The sequence below is a fragment of the Ascaphus truei genome, chromosome 13, assembly GCF_040206685.1.
Source record: "Ascaphus truei isolate aAscTru1 chromosome 13, aAscTru1.hap1, whole genome shotgun sequence".
NCBI classification, from domain to species: domain Eukaryota; kingdom Metazoa; phylum Chordata; class Amphibia; order Anura; family Ascaphidae; genus Ascaphus; species Ascaphus truei.
The window spans coordinates 43055300-43078235 of record NC_134495.1 but is presented as its reverse complement, the minus strand read 5'-3'; the positions used below and the strand labels follow the sequence as shown (position 1 = coordinate 43078235).

Genomic DNA, 22936 nt, shown 5'->3' with positions numbered 1-22936 from the left:
TTGGAATTGGAACTCGGTATTAGGGAACCCAAACGATGGCATTTTTTTGATTCTTAGTCCTCTGGGGATGCGCTTGGTCTTTAAATAGTTTTCCAGAGTTATAATGTCCCCAAAAGAGACGAATGTCCTGAGTTAGGAGTCTTTCAAGTTTAACGAAATGATCAATAAGATCAGTGGAATTTTCACAGGTTAAATTCCCTGGTATATCATCAAAGATATGAAGAGCTCTTTTGGTCCTTTCGGTATTATTGCCACATTTTTGTACATATGTAGTTGGCAGCTCAATCATAGTCTCTTGATCCTCATCCATGCTGATAGAAAAAAGATGCTTTTCTTATGCAAACAATTTGTTAAAAAAATATATATAGCAAATAAATTTGATGTGTCCGGGTATATCAAAATATTGAAAAAATTAATGATCACCGTCAGCCTTAGATCAAATCTGGAGGTATTGAATAATGCTCAATGTCAATTCCAATAGTATGTGCAATGAATAGCCTCCTTAACAGAGTGATTTCAAGCTGCCTGTAATAATATCACAGATGTGAAAAACGGGTAAACAGCCAGTTAACCCACCAGGCGCTCAGAAAATGTAACTGCAGCTGTGGAATGGTGTTTTAACAATGAATCTGATTGAAGGGTGCCACTATCCCCCAGTGTGTGTTGGAATATATGTAATTCTCTACAACTGGCTAGCTGTAAGCACAATGAAGTTGGAGAAAGACTTGAAGGGAAATAACTTACAGTTGCACTGGGGGACGTGATGAAGTGGCCCGTCTGTCTTCCTGCATGAACAATGCTGTGTGTCCCTCTGTCTGCGATGTCTCTTGCTGGAATGATGGGAAGATCTTCTCACGTTGCCAGCACTCTCTTCCGCCGCCAACCCTGCACCCGCTCGTTCGCGGTGGGTGGTCACCTGACCGGCGGCAGTGCCGGTACTTCCGGATGCAGCGGGGAGACCCAGATACACCATACACAGCCCGGCGTGCAGGCAGCAGGCACCAGAACACTAGAAATCCTCCCAGAGAGGTCAGTACGCCGCACAGCCGTGGAACAAAACTTCAGAGAAGGCTGATCAGTGAAACATGAAGCTTTAATAGAACAAAGTGCAAACGGATCCTCTTGACGCGTTTCGGCCCATCAGGCCTTTGTCAAAAGAGTGATCCGTTTGTAAAAACATGAGGCATATATAGCAGATGCAAGTTACAACACCTGTGGTCAAGCCCCAAACAAATGGGTAACAGGTGTACATCCTGACATTGCTAATAATGGCATGTAGAGTTAAAAACCTAACTGGGGTTAAAAATGACCAATCTATATGCGTGGCAAGAAAAAAAACATATACAATACAATGCATGTTTAACCAAAATCACTGGTATATTGGTCATGAGAACTAAAACCATGTACATTAAAAGAAAAAAACAAAAAGCACAAATGTAAATAAAGTTTTTGATGAAATACAACCATTATATTATGAAATCGCCCGGACTCCTGATTATTTAATCTTTGCAAGAGAAAATTAAGAGAGCTGTCATTCACGAATAACTTGTTGGTGTTACTGTTTAAATCATTAGCATTGCTAAATTCATTAGAAGATGTATCCTGGAAGGAGGGTATCGATGGGTCACCATGGACTGTACACTATCATCACTGTACACTATTATTGAACACGAGCACGGCCTAAGGGCCATTAACCACTACTTGCAACTTTCTACACTTTCCATAGCACAAATCACTTTTATCACTGATTCTATCCTCTTCTTACTTACACACAACTATTTCCTTTTTGACACACAATTTTTTCTTCAAAAACAGGGCACAGCTATGGGGACTTCTTTTGCACCCTCATATGCTAATTTGTTTATGGGTTTATGGGAATCTATTCACATTTATGGTAGCACTAATTCATTTCGCTCTAACATCATCTTTTATAAACGTTTCATTGATGATTTGATTTTCATTTGGGAGGGTGATCTAAATAGTCTTCACACATTCATTGAAACTCTCAATACTAACAATATAAATCTTCACTTTACTTTTGAAACTGATACTGTTAAAATTAATTACCTTGATGTGACTATCCATGGTGACCCTATCACTGGTATACAAACTGATATATACACAAAACCACATGCCAGAAATTCATATCTACACGCCAGAAGCAGTCATCTAAAACATTAATACGTGGGATCCCTAAGGGACAATTTCTGCGTTATAGACGCCTTTGTTCAGACCCAGAAACCTTCTTGAAACACTCCAAAACACTAAGTGATAAATTCTTATCCAGGGGATACAATAAAGCTGATGTTGATGTGGCCCTTCTTAATGCTAAAACTGTGGACCGTGTGGATCTATTGAAAAAGAAAATTAAAAATAAACAAACAAATTTTCAAGACATGCCATTATTCATTACAAAATTTAGCAGACAGGCGTCACAAATTAGACAGATAGTGTCCAAACACTGGAACATATTGAAATTGGACAAAGATTTAGATATATATACGACACACGGTCCCAGATTTGCTTTCAGAAGGGCCAACACATTAGCCTCTTCCATTTCTAAAAGCTTGTATAAACCTCCAAGTCAATCCCGTATGAGTAACATACCCAGAGGTTTTTTCAGATGCAGTTTCTGCAAATGTTGCAAATATGCTACACCAACCAAGAGAGTACACACATTGTTTCCAAAAGGTAAACATAGAATCAACACCTTTATCAACTGTCAAACAAGTCACGTTGTATATGTGATTACATGCGGATGTCGACATAAATATGTGGGAAGAACCATCAGATCTTTGTACATTCGTATCTTAGAACATGTCAGGTTAATCAATAAGAAAGATTTATTACATCCATTATCCAAACATTTTGTACAATGTCCACTTGGTGGACTTAAAAATTTCTCATTCTGTGCGGTCGAACACGTCCCCTCTTGCATTAGGGGAGGCGATAGATTGAACCGACTTAACAAAAAGGAGATGTCATGGATATTTTCCTTGAATACTTTGCAGCCTCACGGCCTAAATGTTGAATGGGAACTGAAACATTTTCTTGGAGATTAATTTATGCATAAAGTATATGTACATATTTATCATATGTTTCCTTCTCTTTCCCTTCCCCCCTTCCCCTCCCCCCTCCCCCCTCCCCCCCCCCCCAGCTTTCTCCTCCCCTCTCTCCACTCACCCCCCACCCCCACCCACCCCCCCCATACCCTTCCCCTCCCTTCTTACCCCTTCCTTACCTCACCCCCACCCACCCCCTCACTACCCCTTTCCCCCCCCCCTTTTTATTTGGTTTCATAATTATTCCTTTGTTAATATATTTCATTGTATTTTATTGTTCCATTGTCAAGACAATTATTATTTAAACAGTAACACCAACAAGTTATTCGTGAATGACAGCTCTCTTAATTTTCTCTTGCAAAGATTAAATAATCAGGAGTCCGGGCGATTTCATAATATAATGGTTGTATTTCATCAAAAACTTTATTTACATTTGTGCTTTTTGTTTTTTTCTTTTAATGTACATGGTTTTAGTTCTCATGACCAATATACCAGTGATTTTGGTTAAACATGCATTGTATTGTATATGTTTTTTTTCTTGCCACGCATATAGATTGGTCATTTTTAACCCCAGTTAGGTTTTTAACTCTACATGCCATTATTAGCAATGTCAGGATGTACACCTGTTACCCATTTGTTTGGGGCTTGACCACAGGTGTTGTAACTTGCATCTGCTATATATGCCTCATGTTTTTACAAACGGATCACTCTTTTGACAAAGGCCTGATGGGCCGAAACGCGTCAAGAGGATCCGTTTGCACTTTGTTCTATTAAAGCTTCATGTTTCACTGATCAGCCTTCTCTGAAGTTTTGTTCCACGGCTGTGCGGCGTACTGACCTCTCTGGGGAGGATTTCTAGTGTTCTGGTGCCTGCTGCCTGCACGCCGGGCTGTGTATGGTGTATCTGGGTCTCCCCGCTGCATCCGGAAGTACCGGCACTGCCGCCGGTCAGGTGACCACCCACCGCGAACGAGCGGGTGCAGGGTTGGCGGCGGAAGAGAGTGCTGGCAACGTGAGAAGATCTTCCCATCATTCCAGCAAGAGACATCGCAGACAGAGGGACACACAGCATTGTTCATGCAGGAAGACAGACGGGCCACTTCATCACGTCCCCCAGTGCAACTGTAAGTTATTTCCCTTCAAGTCTTTCTCCAACTTCATTGTGCTTACAGCTAGCCAGTTGTAGAGAATTACATATATTCCAACACACACTGGGGGATAGTGGCACCCTTCAATCAGATTCATTGTTAAAACACCATTCCACAGCTGCAGTTACATTTTCTGAGCGCCTGGTGGGTTAACTGGCTGTTTACCCGTTTTTCACATCTGTGATATTATTACAGGCAGCTTGAAATCACTCTGTTAAGGAGGCTATTCATTGCACATACTATTGGAATTGACATTGAGCATTATTCAATACCTCCAGATTTGATCTAAGGCTGACGGTGATCATTAATTTTTTCAATATTTTGATATACCCGGACACATCAAATTTATTTGCTATATATATTTTTTTAACAAATTGTTTGCATAAGAAAAGCATCTTTTTTCTATCAGCATGGATGAGGATCAAGAGACTATGATTGAGCTGCCAACTACATATGTACAAAAATGTGGCAATAATACCGAAAGGACCAAAAGAGCTCTTCATATCTTTGATGATATACCAGGGAATTTAACCTGTGAAAATTCCACTGATCTTATTGATCATTTCGTTAAACTTGAAAGACTCCTAACTCAGGACATTCGTCTCTTTTGGGACATTATAACTCTGGAAAACTATTTAAAGACCAAGCGCATCCCCAGAGGACTAAGAATCAAAAAAATGCCATCGTTTGGGTTCCCTAATACCGAGTTCCAATTCCAATGGAGAAAAATATTGGACGAATGTTCCAAACAACTTATTGAATTAATTGTTGGGGCCAAAGTTAATGAAAAGAAAATATTAACATCTGATATAGAACGTATGAAAAAAGAATTATATAGATTCAAAGATATGGACAGGTTTCCCCACAATGATAAAATTCTCCTACAAAATATTGATAAAATGGAGAAAGGTGTTATTGATAAAAAACAGGATAAATTCTCCAGAGATAGGACTGACTACGAGAAAGGTCAGGTCTATGTCTGGGAGAGACCTGTCCCCACTAGGGATTTCAATAGAAATAGATTTCCCTCCCAATCCACACCACGCAGGTGGTCGTCAGAAGAGGAGGTTAATACATCAAAACCTAACACCAGATCGATTTTAAAATCACCTCATACAGAACGGAGACAAAGTTTTGACACTGATTCCTCTGATTACAATGACAGACCATCCGTCTCTTTCATCGCCCATGACAAACACATTACCAAAGACTCAGAGGGCGGGTATTTTGACAGAACATACATGACGAACTCTAGGGAAGATCGCACACGACCATTACACTCTAATTCTGACAATACCCAGTCAAAAAACTCAAAAAGTGTAGAAGGGGCAAGAAAAACAGAAAAATCATACGGGACAGACAACAAGAGGAAAAAATATTCTTAGATCCTCAACATAACAATGTCATTAATATTTCTGACCTGACCTTGACATCATCCCAAATATTGTTGCTCAATAAAGGCTTGAATTACGCCCCACAAGAAAATTTTGACCTCTTCACAACGATAATTGACTTACAAAAATACACACGCAAATGGGCTCTTAAGAAATTGTTTTCAAAAAATATTACTAAAACTCCATCACAGTCTGTTATAAACACATCTCAAACCACCATTGACAATGCTATTGTGATTAAGGCTCCAACCTTTGCTGAAAGCACGGTTGAGTTTGATATGCAGTCCTTATATGATGAGGGACACACAGAGTCAACTATTGAACCTCCCTTTTTCGGTCACATTGATTCCAAACTTAAAAAACGATCCTTATTTGTGCCAAATAACACCAAGGGCCCATGTCTGTCAACATTTGAGAGACTGGTGGACAGAGATTTGAGGTTACTAGCCAAAGGCTACTCATTCTCTGATTCATCATATTCATCAGATAATCTTACCCCACAGGAAAGAATTGATTTAGATCTACTAAAGAAAAATACAGACATAATTATAAAAAATGCAGATAAGGGAGGAGCAATAGTTGTACAGTCATCCATCAAATACCGGGACGAGGCTTTAAGACTTTTGAGCAACAAAGAATTTTACGCCACACTAAAATCAGACCCAACTAGAGGGTTTTTGGGAGAGCTTCAAGATCTCTTAGAACTTGGCGATACTTTGTATGTTTTATCTAACAAAGAACGGCAATATCTGGCATGTGAGTTCCCTACAATTCCAATTTTCCACCATCTCCCAAAGATCCATAAATCACTGGAGAACCCCCCGGGGAGGCCCATTGTCTCCAGTATTGGATCTTTGGGAGATGGTGTTTCACGTTATGTGGATAAATTCCTCCAACCCATTGTAAAAACCTTACCTTCATTCATTGAAGACACTACAGCATTGCTAAATTCATTAGAAGATGTATCCTGGAAGGAGGGGTATCGATGGGTCACCATGGACGTCACATCACTGTACACTATTATTGAACACGAGCACGGCCTAAGGGCCATTAACCACTACTTGCAACTTTCTACACTTTCCATAGCACAAATCACTTTTATCACTGATTCTATCCTCTTCTTACTTACACACAACTATTTCCTTTTTGACACACAATTTTTTCTTCAAAAACAGGGCACAGCTATGGGGACTTCTTTTGCACCCTCATATGCTAATTTGTTTATGGGTTTATGGGAATCTATTCACATTTATGGTAGCACTAATTCATTTCGCTCTAACATCATCTTTTATAAACGTTTCATTGATGATTTGATTTTCATTTGGGAGGGTGATCTAAATAGTCTTCACACATTCATTGAAACTCTCAATACTAACAATATAAATCTTCACTTTACTTTTGAAACTGATACTGTTAAAATTAATTACCTTGATGTGACTATCCATGGTGACCCTATCACTGGTATACAAACTGATATATACACAAAACCACATGCCAGAAATTCATATCTACACGCCAGAAGCAGTCATCCTAAAACATTAATACGTGGGATCCCTAAGGGACAATTTCTGCGTTATAGACGCCTTTGTTCAGACCCAGAAACCTTCTTGAAACACTCCAAAACACTAAGTGATAAATTCTTATCCAGGGGATACAATAAAGCTGATGTTGATGTGGCCCTTCTTAATGCTAAAACTGTGGACCGTGTGGATCTATTGAAAAAGAAAATTAAAAATAAACAAACAAATTTTCAAGACATGCCATTATTCATTACAAAATTTAGCAGACAGGCGTCACAAATTAGACAGATAGTGTCCAAACACTGGAACATATTGAAATTGGACAAAGATTTAGATATATATACGACACACGGTCCCAGATTTGCTTTCAGAAGGGCCAACACATTAGCCTCTTCCATTTCTAAAAGCTTGTATAAACCTCCAAGTCAATCCCGTATGAGTAACATACCCAGAGGTTTTTTCAGATGCAGTTTCTGCAAATGTTGCAAATATGCTACACCAACCAAGAGAGTACACACATTGTTTCCAAAAGGTAAACATAGAATCAACACCTTTATCAACTGTCAAACAAGTCACGTTGTATATGTGATTACATGCGGATGTCGACATAAATATGTGGGAAGAACCATCAGATCTTTGTACATTCGTATCTTAGAACATGTCAGGTTAATCAATAAGAAAGATTTATTACATCCATTATCCAAACATTTTGTACAATGTCCACTTGGTGGACTTAAAAATTTCTCATTCTGTGCGGTCGAACACGTCCCCTCTTGCATTAGGGGAGGCGATAGATTGAACCGACTTAACAAAAAGGAGATGTCATGGATATTTTCCTTGAATACTTTGCAGCCTCACGGCCTAAATGTTGAATGGGAACTGAAACATTTTCTTGGAGATTAATTTATGCATAAAGTATATGTACATATTTATCATATGTTTCCTTCTCTTTCCCTTCCCCCCTTCCCCTCCCCCCTCCCCCCTCCCCCCCCCCCCAGCTTTCTCCTCCCCTCTCTCCACTCACCCCCCACCCCCACCCACCCCCCCCATACCCTTCCCCTCCCTTCTTACCCCTTCCTTACCTCACCCCCACCCACCCCCTCACTACCCCTTTCCCCCCCCCCTTTTTATTTGGTTTCATAATTATTCCTTTGTTAATATATTTCATTGTATTTTATTGTTCCATTGTCAAGACAATTATTATTTAAACAGTAACACCAACAAGTTATTCGTGAATGACAGCTCTCTTAATTTTCTCTTGCAAAGATTAAATAATCAGGAGTCCGGGCGATTTCATAATATAATGGTTGTATTTCATCAAAAACTTTATTTACATTTGTGCTTTTTGTTTTTTTCTTTTAATGTACATGGTTTTAGTTCTCATGACCAATATACCAGTGATTTTGGTTAAACATGCATTGTATTGTATATGTTTTTTTTCTTGCCACGCATATAGATTGGTCATTTTTAACCCCAGTTAGGTTTTTAACTCTACATGCCATTATTAGCAATGTCAGGATGTACACCTGTTACCCATTTGTTTGGGGCTTGACCACAGGTGTTGTAACTTGCATCTGCTATATATGCCTCATGTTTTTACAAACGGATCACTCTTTTGACAAAGGCCTGATGGGCCGAAACGCGTCAAGAGGATCCGTTTGCACTTTGTTCTATTAAAGCTTCATGTTTCACTGATCAGCCTTCTCTGAAGTTTTGTTCCACGGCTGTGCGGCGTACTGACCTCTCTGGGGAGGATTTCTAGTGTTCTGGTGCCTGCTGCCTGCACGCCGGGCTGTGTATGGTGTATCTGGGTCTCCCCGCTGCATCCGGAAGTACCGGCACTGCCGCCGGTCAGGTGACCACCCACCGCGAACGAGCGGGTGCAGGGTTGGCGGCGGAAGAGAGTGCTGGCAACGTGAGAAGATCTTCCCATCATTCCAGCAAGAGACATCGCAGACAGAGGGACACACAGCATTGTTCATGCAGGAAGACAGACGGGCCACTTCATCACGTCCCCCAGTGCAACTGTAAGTTATTTCCCTTCAAGTCTTTCTCCAACTTCATTGTGCTTACAGCTAGCCAGTTGTAGAGAATTACATATATTCCAACACACACTGGGGGATAGTGGCACCCTTCAATCAGATTCATTGTTAAAACACCATTCCACAGCTGCAGTTACATTTTCTGAGCGCCTGGTGGGTTAACTGGCTGTTTACCCGTTTCTCACATCTGTGATATTATTACAGGCAGCTTGAAATCACTCTGTTAAGGAGGCTATTCATTGCACATACTATTGGAATTGACATTGAGCATTATTCAATACCTCCAGATTTGATCTAAGGCTGACGGTGATCATTAATTTTTTCAATATTTTGATATACCCGGACACATCAAATTTATTTGCTATATATATTTTTTTAACAAATTGTTTGCATAAGAAAAGCATCTTTTTTCTATCAGCATGGATGAGGATCAAGAGACTATGATTGAGCTGCCAACTACATATGTACAAAAATGTGGCAATAATACCGAAAGGACCAAAAGAGCTCTTCATATCTTTGATGATATACCAGGGAATTTAACCTGTGAAAATTCCACTGATCTTATTGATCATTTCGTTAAACTTGAAAGACTCCTAACTCAGGACATTCGTCTCTTTTGGGACATTATAACTCTGGAAAACTATTTAAAGACCAAGCGCATCCCCAGAGGACTAAGAATCAAAAAAATGCCATCGTTTGGGTTCCCTAATACCGAGTTCCAATTCCAATGGAGAAAAATATTGGACGAATGTTCCAAACAACTTATTGAATTAATTGTTGGGGCCAAAGTTAATGAAAAGAAAATATTAACATCTGATATAGAACGTATGAAAAAAGAATTATATAGATTCAAAGATATGGACAGGTTTCCCCACAATGATAAAATTCTCCTACAAAATATTGATAAAATGGAGAAAGGTGTTATTGATAAAAAACAGGATAAATTCTCCAGAGATAGGACTGACTACGAGAAAGGTCAGGTCTATGTCTGGGAGAGACCTGTCCCCACTAGGGATTTCAATAGAAATAGATTTCCCTCCCAATCCACACCACGCAGGTGGTCGTCAGAAGAGGAGGTTAATACATCAAAACCTAACACCAGATCGATTTTAAAATCACCTCATACAGAACGGAGACAAAGTTTTGACACTGATTCCTCTGATTACAATGACAGACCATCCGTCTCTTTCATCGCCCATGACAAACACATTACCAAAGACTCAGAGGGCGGGTATTTTGACAGAACATACATGACGAACTCTAGGGAAGATCGCACACGACCATTACACTCTAATTCTGACAATACCCAGTCAAAAAACTCAAAAAGTGTAGAAGGGGCAAGAAAAACAGAAAAATCATACGGGACAGACAACAAGAGGAAAAAATATTCTTAGATCCTCAACATAACAATGTCATTAATATTTCTGACCTGACCTTGACATCATCCCAAATATTGTTGCTCAATAAAGGCTTGAATTACGCCCCACAAGAAAATTTTGACCTCTTCACAACGATAATTGACTTACAAAAATACACACGCAAATGGGCTCTTAAGAAATTGTTTTCAAAAAATATTACTAAAACTCCATCACAGTCTGTTATAAACACATCTCAAACCACCATTGACAATGCTATTGTGATTAAGGCTCCAACCTTTGCTGAAAGCACGGTTGAGTTTGATATGCAGTCCTTATATGATGAGGGACACACAGAGTCAACTATTGAACCTCCCTTTTTCGGTCACATTGATTCCAAACTTAAAAAACGATCCTTATTTGTGCCAAATAACACCAAGGGCCCATGTCTGTCAACATTTGAGAGACTGGTGGACAGAGATTTGAGGTTACTAGCCAAAGGCTACTCATTCTCTGATTCATCATATTCATCAGATAATCTTACCCCACAGGAAAGAATTGATTTAGATCTACTAAAGAAAAATACAGACATAATTATAAAAAATGCAGATAAGGGAGGAGCAATAGTTGTACAGTCATCCATCAAATACCGGGACGAGGCTTTAAGACTTTTGAGCAACAAAGAATTTTACGCCACACTAAAATCAGACCCAACTAGAGGGTTTTTGGGAGAGCTTCAAGATCTCTTAGAACTTGGCGATACTTTGTATGTTTTATCTAACAAAGAACGGCAATATCTGGCATGTGAGTTCCCTACAATTCCAATTTTCCACCATCTCCCAAAGATCCATAAATCACTGGAGAACCCCCCGGGGAGGCCCATTGTCTCCAGTATTGGATCTTTGGGAGATGGTGTTTCACGTTATGTGGATAAATTCCTCCAACCCATTGTAAAAACCTTACCTTCATTCATTGAAGACACTACAGCATTGCTAAATTCATTAGAAGATGTATCCTGGAAGGAGGGGTATCGATGGGTCACCATGGACGTCACATCACTGTACACTATTATTGAACACGAGCACGGCCTAAGGGCCATTAACCACTACTTGCAACTTTCTACACTTTCCATAGCACAAATCACTTTTATCACTGATTCTATCCTCTTCTTACTTACACACAACTATTTCCTTTTTGACACACAATTTTTTCTTCAAAAACAGGGCACAGCTATGGGGACTTCTTTTGCACCCTCATATGCTAATTTGTTTATGGGTTTATGGGAATCTATTCACATTTATGGTAGCACTAATTCATTTCGCTCTAACATCATCTTTTATAAACGTTTCATTGATGATTTGATTTTCATTTGGGAGGGTGATCTAAATAGTCTTCACACATTCATTGAAACTCTCAATACTAACAATATAAATCTTCACTTTACTTTTGAAACTGATACTGTTAAAATTAATTACCTTGATGTGACTATCCATGGTGACCCTATCACTGGTATACAAACTGATATATACACAAAACCACATGCCAGAAATTCATATCTACACGCCAGAAGCAGTCATCCTAAAACATTAATACGTGGGATCCCTAAGGGACAATTTCTGCGTTATAGACGCCTTTGTTCAGACCCAGAAACCTTCTTGAAACACTCCAAAACACTAAGTGATAAATTCTTATCCAGGGGATACAATAAAGCTGATGTTGATGTGGCCCTTCTTAATGCTAAAACTGTGGACCGTGTGGATCTATTGAAAAAGAAAATTAAAAATAAACAAACAAATTTTCAAGACATGCCATTATTCATTACAAAATTTAGCAGACAGGCGTCACAAATTAGACAGATAGTGTCCAAACACTGGAACATATTGAAATTGGACAAAGATTTAGATATATATACGACACACGGTCCCAGATTTGCTTTCAGAAGGGCCAACACATTAGCCTCTTCCATTTCTAAAAGCTTGTATAAACCTCCAAGTCAATCCCGTATGAGTAACATACCCAGAGGTTTTTTCAGATGCAGTTTCTGCAAATGTTGCAAATATGCTACACCAACCAAGAGAGTACACACATTGTTTCCAAAAGGTAAACATAGAATCAACACCTTTATCAACTGTCAAACAAGTCACGTTGTATATGTGATTACATGCGGATGTCGACATAAATATGTGGGAAGAACCATCAGATCTTTGTACATTCGTATCTTAGAACATGTCAGGTTAATCAATAAGAAAGATTTATTACATCCATTATCCAAACATTTTGTACAATGTCCACTTGGTGGACTTAAAAATTTCTCATTCTGTGCGGTCGAACACGTCCCCTCTTGCATTAGGGGAGGCGATAGATTGAACCGACTTAACAAAAAGGAGATGTCATGGATATTTTCCTTGAATACTTTGCAGCCTCACGGCCTAAATGTTGAATGGGAACTGAAACATTTTCTTGGAGATTAATTTATGCATAAAGTATATGTACATATTTATCATATGTTTCCTTCTCTTTCCCTTCCCCCCTTCCCCTCCCCCCTCCCCCCTCCCCCCCCCCCCAGCTTTCTCCTCCCCTCTCTCCACTCACCCCCCACCCCCACCCACCCCCCCCATACCCTTCCCCTCCCTTCTTACCCCTTCCTTACCTCACCCCCACCCACCCCCTCACTACCCCTTTCCCCCCCCCCTTTTTATTTGGTTTCATAATTATTCCTTTGTTAATATATTTCATTGTATTTTATTGTTCCATTGTCAAGACAATTATTATTTAAACAGTAACACCAACAAGTTATTCGTGAATGACAGCTCTCTTAATTTTCTCTTGCAAAGATTAAATAATCAGGAGTCCGGGCGATTTCATAATATAATGGTTGTATTTCATCAAAAACTTTATTTACATTTGTGCTTTTTGTTTTTTTCTTTTAATGTACATGGTTTTAGTTCTCATGACCAATATACCAGTGATTTTGGTTAAACATGCATTGTATTGTACATGTTTTTTTTCTTGCCACGCATATAGATTGGTCATTTTTAACCCCAGTTAGGTTTTTAACTCTACATGCCATTATTAGCAATGTCAGGATGTACACCTGTTACCCATTTGTTTGGGGCTTGACCACAGGTGTTGTAACTTGCATCTGCTATATATGCCTCATGTTTTTACAAACGGATCACTCTTTTGACAAAGGCCTGATGGGCCGAAACGCGTCAAGAGGATCCGTTTGCACTTTGTTCTATTAAAGCTTCATGTTTCACTGATCAGCCTTCTCTGAAGTTTTGTTCCACGGCTGTGCGGCGTACTGACCTCTCTGGGGAGGATTTCTAGTGTTCTGGTGCCTGCTGCCTGCACGCCGGGCTGTGTATGGTGTATCTGGGTCTCCCCGCTGCATCCGGAAGTACCGGCACTGCCGCCGGTCAGGTGACCACCCACCGCGAACGAGCGGGTGCAGGGTTGGCGGCGGAAGAGAGTGCTGGCAACGTGAGAAGATCTTCCCATCATTCCAGCAAGAGACATCGCAGACAGAGGGACACACAGCATTGTTCATGCAGGAAGACAGACGGGCCACTTCATCACGTCCCCCAGTGCAACTGTAAGTTATTTCCCTTCAAGTCTTTCTCCAACTTCATTGTGCTTACAGCTAGCCAGTTGTAGAGAATTACATATATTCCAACACACACTGGGGGATAGTGGCACCCTTCAATCAGATTCATTGTTAAAACACCATTCCACAGCTGCAGTTACATTTTCTGAGCGCCTGGTGGGTTAACTGGCTGTTTACCCGTTTTTCACATCTGGATCCATCAAAAAGCCGGAATCGGAAATGATATATCCTAAGAATGGTGTGGAGGTTTGATGGAATTGACATTTCTCCAATTTGGCAAATAGGTGATTCTCTCGAAGGCGTAACAGTACCTGTTTAACGTGGCTGACGTGTTCCTGGGTGGACTTGGAAAAGATCAAAATGTCATCCAGATAGACGATGAGAAATTTGTTGAGGATATCCCGGAATATTTAATTGATGAAGTCTTGAAAGACAGCCAGGGCGCTGCAAAGGCCGAAGGGCATGACTAGATATTCATAATGACCATCACAGATATTGAATGCCGTCTTCCATTCATCACCTTGGTGTATTCTCACCAAATTATAGGCACCCCGCAAGTCCAATTTAGTGAAAATAGTTGACCCCTGTAGACAGTCGACGAGTTCTGTGATCAAAGGTAATGGGTAGCGATTCTTTCGAGTAATCTTGTTGTGGCCCATATAATCAATGCATGGTCAGAGAGACCAGTCCTTCTTTTTGACGAAAAAGAATCTGGCTCCAGCTGGGGAAGAGGATTTCTGAATAAATCCACTTTCTAGGTTCTCCCGAATGTAATCATTCATAGCCTTGGTCTCCGGAAGGGAGTTTGGGTAAGATCTTCCTCTAGGAAGTGCCGAATTTGACAACAGGTCAATAGGACAATCAAAGGGACGATGTGGAGGTAGAAGTTCAGACTGTACTTTATCAAAAATATCACGATATTCTTTGTATACCTCTGGCAGAAAGTTCGCCTGCTTCCCGGACGTGCACAAGCCACCAACCTTGTGAACCGTCTTAAGACAAGATTCCGCACAATGGGTACTCCACTGGATGGGCTCTCTATTGGTCCAATCCATGCGAGGATTATGGCGTTGGAGCCACGGGAGGCTGAGAATCACTTCAACTGCAGGAGTGTGGATCACGTCAGGATGAATCTCCTCCTTATGATCCTGTCTGTAAGCAGAAGGGGATGGTCTGTAGGGAGATAAAGGCTGGTTATAGCGGTCGTCCGTTGATGGCCTCCAACTCCACCAGTATATTCTTGCGGGTGAGTGGAATGTTATTCCGTTCTGCAAAGGACTGATCAATAAAGTTACCTCCCGATCCGGAATCCACAAAGGCCATAGCAGCGACGTGAAAATTCTCCCCGGTAAGAACAACTGGTAACATAATCCACGTTGGGAGACTCTTTGGTGATGGGTGAGATGGATAGTGTTCCCAACAAGACTCCCCGGGATCTCATTGGGAGTTGGCATTTCCCAGCTTGTGGGGACACAGGAGCACTTGATGGCCGGAGTTCACGCAGTATAGACAAAGGCCAGCACTGCAGCGGCATTGCTTCTCAGATGGGGATAACCTGTTTCCCCCCCAAGTTGTATGGGTTCCACAGCATCAGAGTGGGAAGAGACTGGGGCGACGAAGTGAGAAAGAGGGGATCTTGGTCTCCGTTGTTGATGAAGGGAACTTTCAGCCCTCCTCTCTTGCAGGCATTGGTGTACCTGAATAAAGACCGCAATCAGTTCCTCCAGATCAGTGGGATGCTCCTGGGCTGCAAGTTCGTCCTTGAGAGTCTCCGCAAGGCCTTGCCAAAAGGCGGGAGATAAGGCCTCATTGTTTCATCCCGTCTCTGACTCAATAGTGCGGAACTCCAGGGCGTACCTGGCGACCGATCGGTCTCCCTGGGAGATATGGAATAGGGGAAAAGCAGCAGTCATCTTATGTCCTGGAGTGTCGAAGACCCTACGGAACACCCTGGTGAAGAGACAGATGTCCTGTGTAAGGTCCGACCTCTGCTCCCACATGGGGGAAGCCCAAGCCAAGGCGTCGTCTGTAAGTAAAGATATGATGTAGGCCACCTTGGATCTTAGAGAAACAAAACGAAAAGGGGTGATCTCAAATTGGATAAAACATTGGTTTAGGAAGCCTCTATACCCATGGGGATCTCCTGCGTAACAGTTAGGCGTCGGAAGATGGGGTTCTATAGAAGTAGTGGCGGGAACCGGGGTAGCATAGGCAGCAGCAGTTGTCAGTGGAGTAGATACGGGAGAGGCGTTCTGCGCCTGGACAGTGAGGGAATGGAGGCTCTGCTGTAGCAGGTCCTTCCGATGGTCATTTTACTCCAGGTATCTCTATAGTCTAGAGAACATATTGGCGTGAGAGGACAGAGTTCTCTCCACCTCAGCGGGGTCCATGTTTGTGGGGCTGAGCATACTGTCATGCTGTGCTTACCACAAACGAGGCAGGACCACGGTGCTGAGGTAGGAAAGGATATTATGCCATCCACAGCCACTGGAGCGCGTCTGGAGTGTAGAGTGTTGTTGCCGAGTCGTGGTTGGAGTGCTGCGGATGGTCAATATACTTGCTGGGTGAGTGATAGCGGTGAGTGGGGAGCTCACCGATGGCAGCATGGCTCCCTGAGCCTCACACTAAAAAATAAATTAAGTAATGACTATGGAGAAACTAACAGCCCAACTGAAACAATCCACCGAGCAGTTCTTTAAGACTTGTGAGCCGTAGCTCCAGAGCTGCGAAGACAGAAACTAGCATAAGGTAAAAACTTTTAGGCTGGAAATAAAAACTGAAGACTGTAAAAACAGGGGGTGCTGGGTGTGCGTGGATGATGCGGGGCGGGGGAGACGAGGGGTCTGTTCGCTTTCTTCCCTCCCCGCTCGTTTGCCCCACCACCTCTTCACTCTGCTGAGCCCTGAACCCCCCCCCATTCCCCGTCTCTCCCGTCCCCTTTTCCTCTGTCCTTTTTCTCTCCTCTCCTCCTTATCTTTCTTCTTATCTTTCTCTGTCAACTTCAAATCTCTATCAGAGATTACAGACTGTATGCTATCTATTGCGAAACAAAAGGATAAACGGGTATAAAGCTCCCAAAACCACTCAAAACACAAAATGGTTAAAAACGTCATATATAGAGATGTATCTTTCATGATTTTGACATGTATATTATCTGTGGTTCCTAATGTGACGCTTCTACTGTACTGTAACAATCTGTATATCCCTGAGAACACAATAAAAACGATTGAAACAAAAAAAACTAAATGGTCAGAATTTCAAATACCACCAGTGATGGAAACTGAATAAAAAAAATTCTAACTCCTGTTGGAGAAGGGTATTGAATGTAAATATATCCCAAGGTGTCGGCCAGATATAGTATTAATAAAATCCGGTCAGTAATTGATAATGATAATTCTCTCAGTCCATTCGGAGGGGAGAGATGCAGGGGACTAACCAGCAAGATATTCTCTTTACCCAAATGTAATCCCAAGCATAAAGACACCAGTTCTATTGCTGTTCTCCAGATAAGTGAAAAGAGAAATCCCTAAATTGCAGACTTTTTTTCTTACTGGAAAGGGATATGAAGGAGATGTTACCTTCTGTCCCGACCAACCTCGATACTGCGTAAATCGTGGGGTCCACGCTAATATTGCGTCTTCCAAGCAGCTAATCTCCAGATCTGTAAAAGGGAAATCCCTTACGTGCACGCTCCTATTGGTTGGAGATGAATGCCAAAATCAGCCTCAATACTGCGTAGTCAGTCCATGCTAGACTGGCATCTTTAGGCAACTTGAAGAAACATGGATCTCCCTGACGGTTCTCTCGTAGCAGCTGAGAGTCTCAATGAGTGTAGTAGGTCCGTGATCTATGACCACTCCTTGCCTGCTCCAATAGGTTGAAGCACACGTTTCTTCACGTATAGAGATTTCTTGATGGACGTCAAATATACATCCCTCTCTCTCCCCATGTGTAGGAAGATATCACTGGGAAGGAAGTACAATATATATCCCTAGCTGCAGAGGTCACCACGCGGTGAAAGACTTCCACAGGAGCCAGAGTCCATTCTTGGACCATCTGAATAACTCACTGATGATGATCAAGGACAAGAAGCAGATGACTGAGAGTATCTTGAATCACACCCTGGACATTATCTACCTGCTGACTGGAGAGGTGAGGGCTGCTGGAGAAAGTCATAATTACACCACGCTTATCTCCTTCACTACAACAGGGACCTGCAGAGCTTAATATGGGAGGTACTTGAGAAGCAATAGCCAGAGACACATAATTACCGTAAGCAAGAACTCAAGGGCAGGCAATGTGTTTGGTCATATGGAGAGCCCAGGACCAAATAAGGACATGATTGGGCAGCAGGAGAGCACAGAGATAGACAGGGTCAAAGAAGGATGTAGTTTGGTAGAGGGAATTGACCCAGTTATTGAATGCACTTGGATCCAGGCAGAGACATGTTTGTGCAGAGGGAGATCCTGGGATATACAGTATATCTGGAGAAAAATTGCTAGCGCCTACCAAAACTCCCTTAGCACAGACCCAATGTGCTGTGGGATGACTGTAACCAATGAATAATTAAACCATAAATGTAAAAACAGATATATATAAACAACACAAAAAATTATATGTACATAGAAAATATATATATGATCATAAATTATATGATACAATAAAGTCCAATCCAAAAAATGTGGGTACTGTCCTCCAGAGTACTGCAGCCTGATAAAGGGACCACCAAATCCCTCAAGGATATCTAGGAAAAAAACAAGAAAACAGGCGCACTCATGGTGTAGTATGTCAATAAAATTTATATAGGACTGGAAAGGAATAAAAATTGCACACTCAAACGTGACAAGAACATAAGCATGTAAAACTCAATCGCCAACGGAAAACAGGATAGCAGGGTACCATCTAGGGGCTCCACCGTGTGCTGCAGGTGTCAGTAGCTCCGTGGCCTCCGTGTACCGGACGCTTCCTCACTCCAATCTCGCGAGAGTCGTGATATCAGCGGGAGCTCGTCCAACTCCAATACCGCGAGAATCGTGACGTCAATGGGAACATTCAAGTGACGGGAGAATATGGACAGTCTCTCAACTCCTCTCCCTGCACCCGCTGGATACAATGCTTTGTATAAAGTCCGTAATAGGAAGTTGTTGTAAATGCGCAATTGTACAAATAATGCAATTGTGCTGATAAAAGTGATCCGAAACACACCCTACGCGTTTCGTCCTTAAGACTTCATCAAGGGGTATACCTTTTATCAGCACAATTTCATTATTTGTACAATTGCGCATTTTCAACAACTTCCTATTACGGACTTTATACAAAGCATTGTATCCAATGGTTGTTTCCAATTTTTGGCAATTGTGCATCTGGTAGTGTTTAAAATTGGGGATATTATTTTAGCTTCTTTTTTTGGAATGGCTGGCCATTGGTTTTCCTAGCAATATATATACTCTAGAATTTTGTGTATTAGGGCGAACACTTCCGTCCATGTTAGTTGAATTTTAAAACATGACCAAAATATATGCAGTATATTCCCAATTCCACCACAACCACGCCAACACAAAGGGGAAACACCTGGGAGAAAAGAGTGTAACCTGGTAGGAGTCATGTACCATCTGAATATTAACTTGTAAATATTCTCCTTAATCGCAACGCACAATGAATTTTTGGAAGTGGCTTACCAGATATCTTTCCAAATATCAAGATCTAAATTGAGGTTGAGATCCTTTTCCCAGGAAACCATATAGTTATCAGGGGTTTGGTTGCTTTTGATAGGGGTCATTCTCTGATATATTCTGGAAATAATGCCCTTTGTAAGGGGCTGGTGTAGACACCAATCCTCATACAAAGTTAAAGCATAAGATCGTTTTGGTTTGTAGACAGATTGAATATAGTGTCTAACCTGGAGAAATCTGAAGAATTCAGAAGAGGGGATATCATGGTTGGTTTGTAGCAAAGCGAATGAAGAAACTTTCCCTTCAATGGGAATATCATTTACTCTTAAGAGTCCTTTTTGAACCAAAGTATTGGATTGTGGGTTACCTGTGTAAAAAGGAAGGGAGGGGTCCGAAAACAGGGGTTGCATAAGGGATGGAATACCGGTTAGTTGAAACCTGGGTTTGAGGGAATCCCAAAGATTACACCGGGTTCTTATAAATCTCTGCTGGTCTAGATTTTTTATTAAGCCAGAAGAGATTCTTTATTTTAAATGGGGACCAAATAAAATCTTCTACTTTGACCCATCTTTTGTCAGATGGGTTTCAATGCCAGCTAATTAGTTGTCCTAATTGTGCAGCTCTACAGTAGTTTTGTAAATTCGGCAGAGCTAAGCCTCCTTCTGATTTGGACTTATAGAGAATATCCTTGTGAACTCTGGGTCACCTATTTTGCCAAACAAATTTCAATATTTTCTTTTGGATATTATTTAAGTCTTTCTGGCAGATTTTAACCGGGAGAGTTTGGAAGAGATAGAGGAGTCTAGGTAGAATATTCATTTTGATAGTGGCCCAAACCAGGAAATTATATACGGATTCCAAGTGACCAAATACTTTACTATTTGGTCGAAAAGGGGTTTATAATTTGTACTATATAAAGTTGAGTAATCTTTTGTTAATTGAACCCCTAAGTATTTAATGTGGTGCGGATTCAATTTTAAGTCGAAATTGAGTTGGAGGAATTTTACCATACCTTTAGGGAGATTTAAGCGGAGGGCCATATGTTATGTTTGTACAATCCATGATCTTTGTGCTCATATAGGCTCAGGAGTAAGTGAGTTTGATGCAGACATGTCAGTGATACAATAGACAGAATTGGTGGGGAGGGCAGTGAATAGATTGAGTATAGAGCGGCTAACAAGAGACGTGTCCCTCTTACTGCAAAGCAACACATCTGCAGGAACATGAGACATGTGAACTGTTGTTTCTTGCTCTGCACAGTGATATTTATTACTGTCTCAATATGTAGGATTATATTGTTGTGAAGAAGCACGGTGAGCATGTCACAGACAGCAGCAGTCCCTGTCTGCCAGAAATATTCTGCAGGACCCAGGGACCCATCATGGAGAATCCAACTAACTCCCTGATACATGAGAGAAACAATGACAAGAAGCGGATGTCTGAGAAGATCCTGGAACACACCAACATCATCATTCACCTGCTGACTGGAGAGGTGAGGGCTGCTGGGCAGCGCTAGATATTACCACCTTTCTGTCTTCATTCAGCTTTTTCTTGTGCAAACTTTGTTCTATGTATCTGTATTCTCCTCTCTGCCTTGCTCACCTGGCTTTCCATAAGGAACTGATTCTTATAGGACCAATTATTATATTTGGATACTGAGTGGGTGATTCTCTGTGTTTCAGGTACCTATAAAGTGTGATGATGTTGCTGTATATTTCTCCGTGGAGGAGTGGGAGTATTTAGAAGGACACAAGGAGCGTTACAAGGACGTGATGATGGAGAATCACCAGAACCTCAACTCACTGGGTAAGAGGAGGTTTTCTGTTATTCTAATAGCGTTCTCAGTCATGTTTGGATCCAGCAAACAGGAGCTCAAGTTAAATGTTGTGTTTTTTGTGTGAGGTGTATATCAGGAACAAGAAACAAGTTGCAGAGCCGGGCAAACAGAGGCTCATCTCAGTCACTCAGGACGGGATATTTTAGAGCAGAGGTTCACAAACTTTTTTCTCTCAACGCCCTCTATTCATAATGCTCAGTTACCGATTCCCTTAAAATAGTGTGGACAGACAGGCGTCCACGGAACAGACAAACACATTAACACTCCACGGGACAGTCAGACTCGCGCAGGTATATCAGTGAACAGACAGGTGCTTGCAGGCACATCGTGGGACGGACAGACAAACGCACCACATGACAGACAGAAAGATGCGCGGCACAGTAGAACAGGTACACATACACACACAAAACAGGTAAACAGATGTACAAAGTACATGCAGACATAGACACACACCTGTCCCACTGTAGGGTAATGGACAGAAATACCTCCAAACCCTCACATCTGTCCTTCCCACTGCAAGATGACACATACAGGAGGGACACTCATTTCATTTACCCATTTCAGTCACTGCAGGGTCACACGCATATCCCTTCCTCCCTCCCCTTCCCCCTCCCCCCCCCCATATGTGTAGGAAGATATTACTGTGAAGGACAAGTACAATATAATACAGTTAGGTCCGGAAATAATTGGACACTGACACAATTTTCATCATTATGGCTCTGTACGCCACCACAATGGATTTGAAATGAAAAAACTGAGATGCAATAGAAGTGCAGACTTTCAGCTTTAATTCAAGGGGTTGAACAAAAATATCGTATGAAACGTTTAGGAATTACAACCATTTTCATACACAGTCCCCTTATTTCAGGGGCTCAAATGTAATTGGACAAATCAACACAATCATAAATAAAATGTTCATTTTTAATACTTTGTCGAGAATCCTTTGCAGGCAATGACTGCTTGAAGTCTGGAACACATGGACATCACCAAACGCTGGGTTTCCTCCTTTGTGATGCTTTGCAAGGCCTTTACTGCAATTGTCTTTAGTTGTTGTTTGTTCGTGGGTCTTTCTGCCTTAAGTTTTGTCTTCAGCAAGTGAAATGCATGCTCGATCGGGTTGAGATCAGGTGATTGACTCAGCCATTGCAGAATATTCCACTTCTTTGCCTTAAAAAAAACTCCTGGGTTGCTTTTGCAGTATGTTTTGGGTCATTGTCCATCTGCAAAGTGAAGCGCCGTCCAATCAACTTCGCTGAATTTGGCTGAACCTGAGCAGACAATATATCCCTATAAACTTCA

At 41.4% G+C, this 22936-nt stretch overlaps 1 protein-coding gene across 1 annotated transcript in view; it reads left to right on the top strand.

Moving 5' to 3' along the window:
- LOC142464646 (uncharacterized) overlaps positions 1-22936 on the top strand; it is a 128275-nt gene that overhangs the window by 23455 nt on the left and 81884 nt on the right. The window contains 3 exon segments of the mRNA XM_075568011.1: positions 18084-18280; positions 21089-21292; positions 21483-21606. Of these exon segments, the coding sequence (XP_075424126.1) occupies positions 18200-18280; positions 21089-21292; positions 21483-21606 (409 nt within the window). The 5' untranslated portion in view covers positions 18084-18199.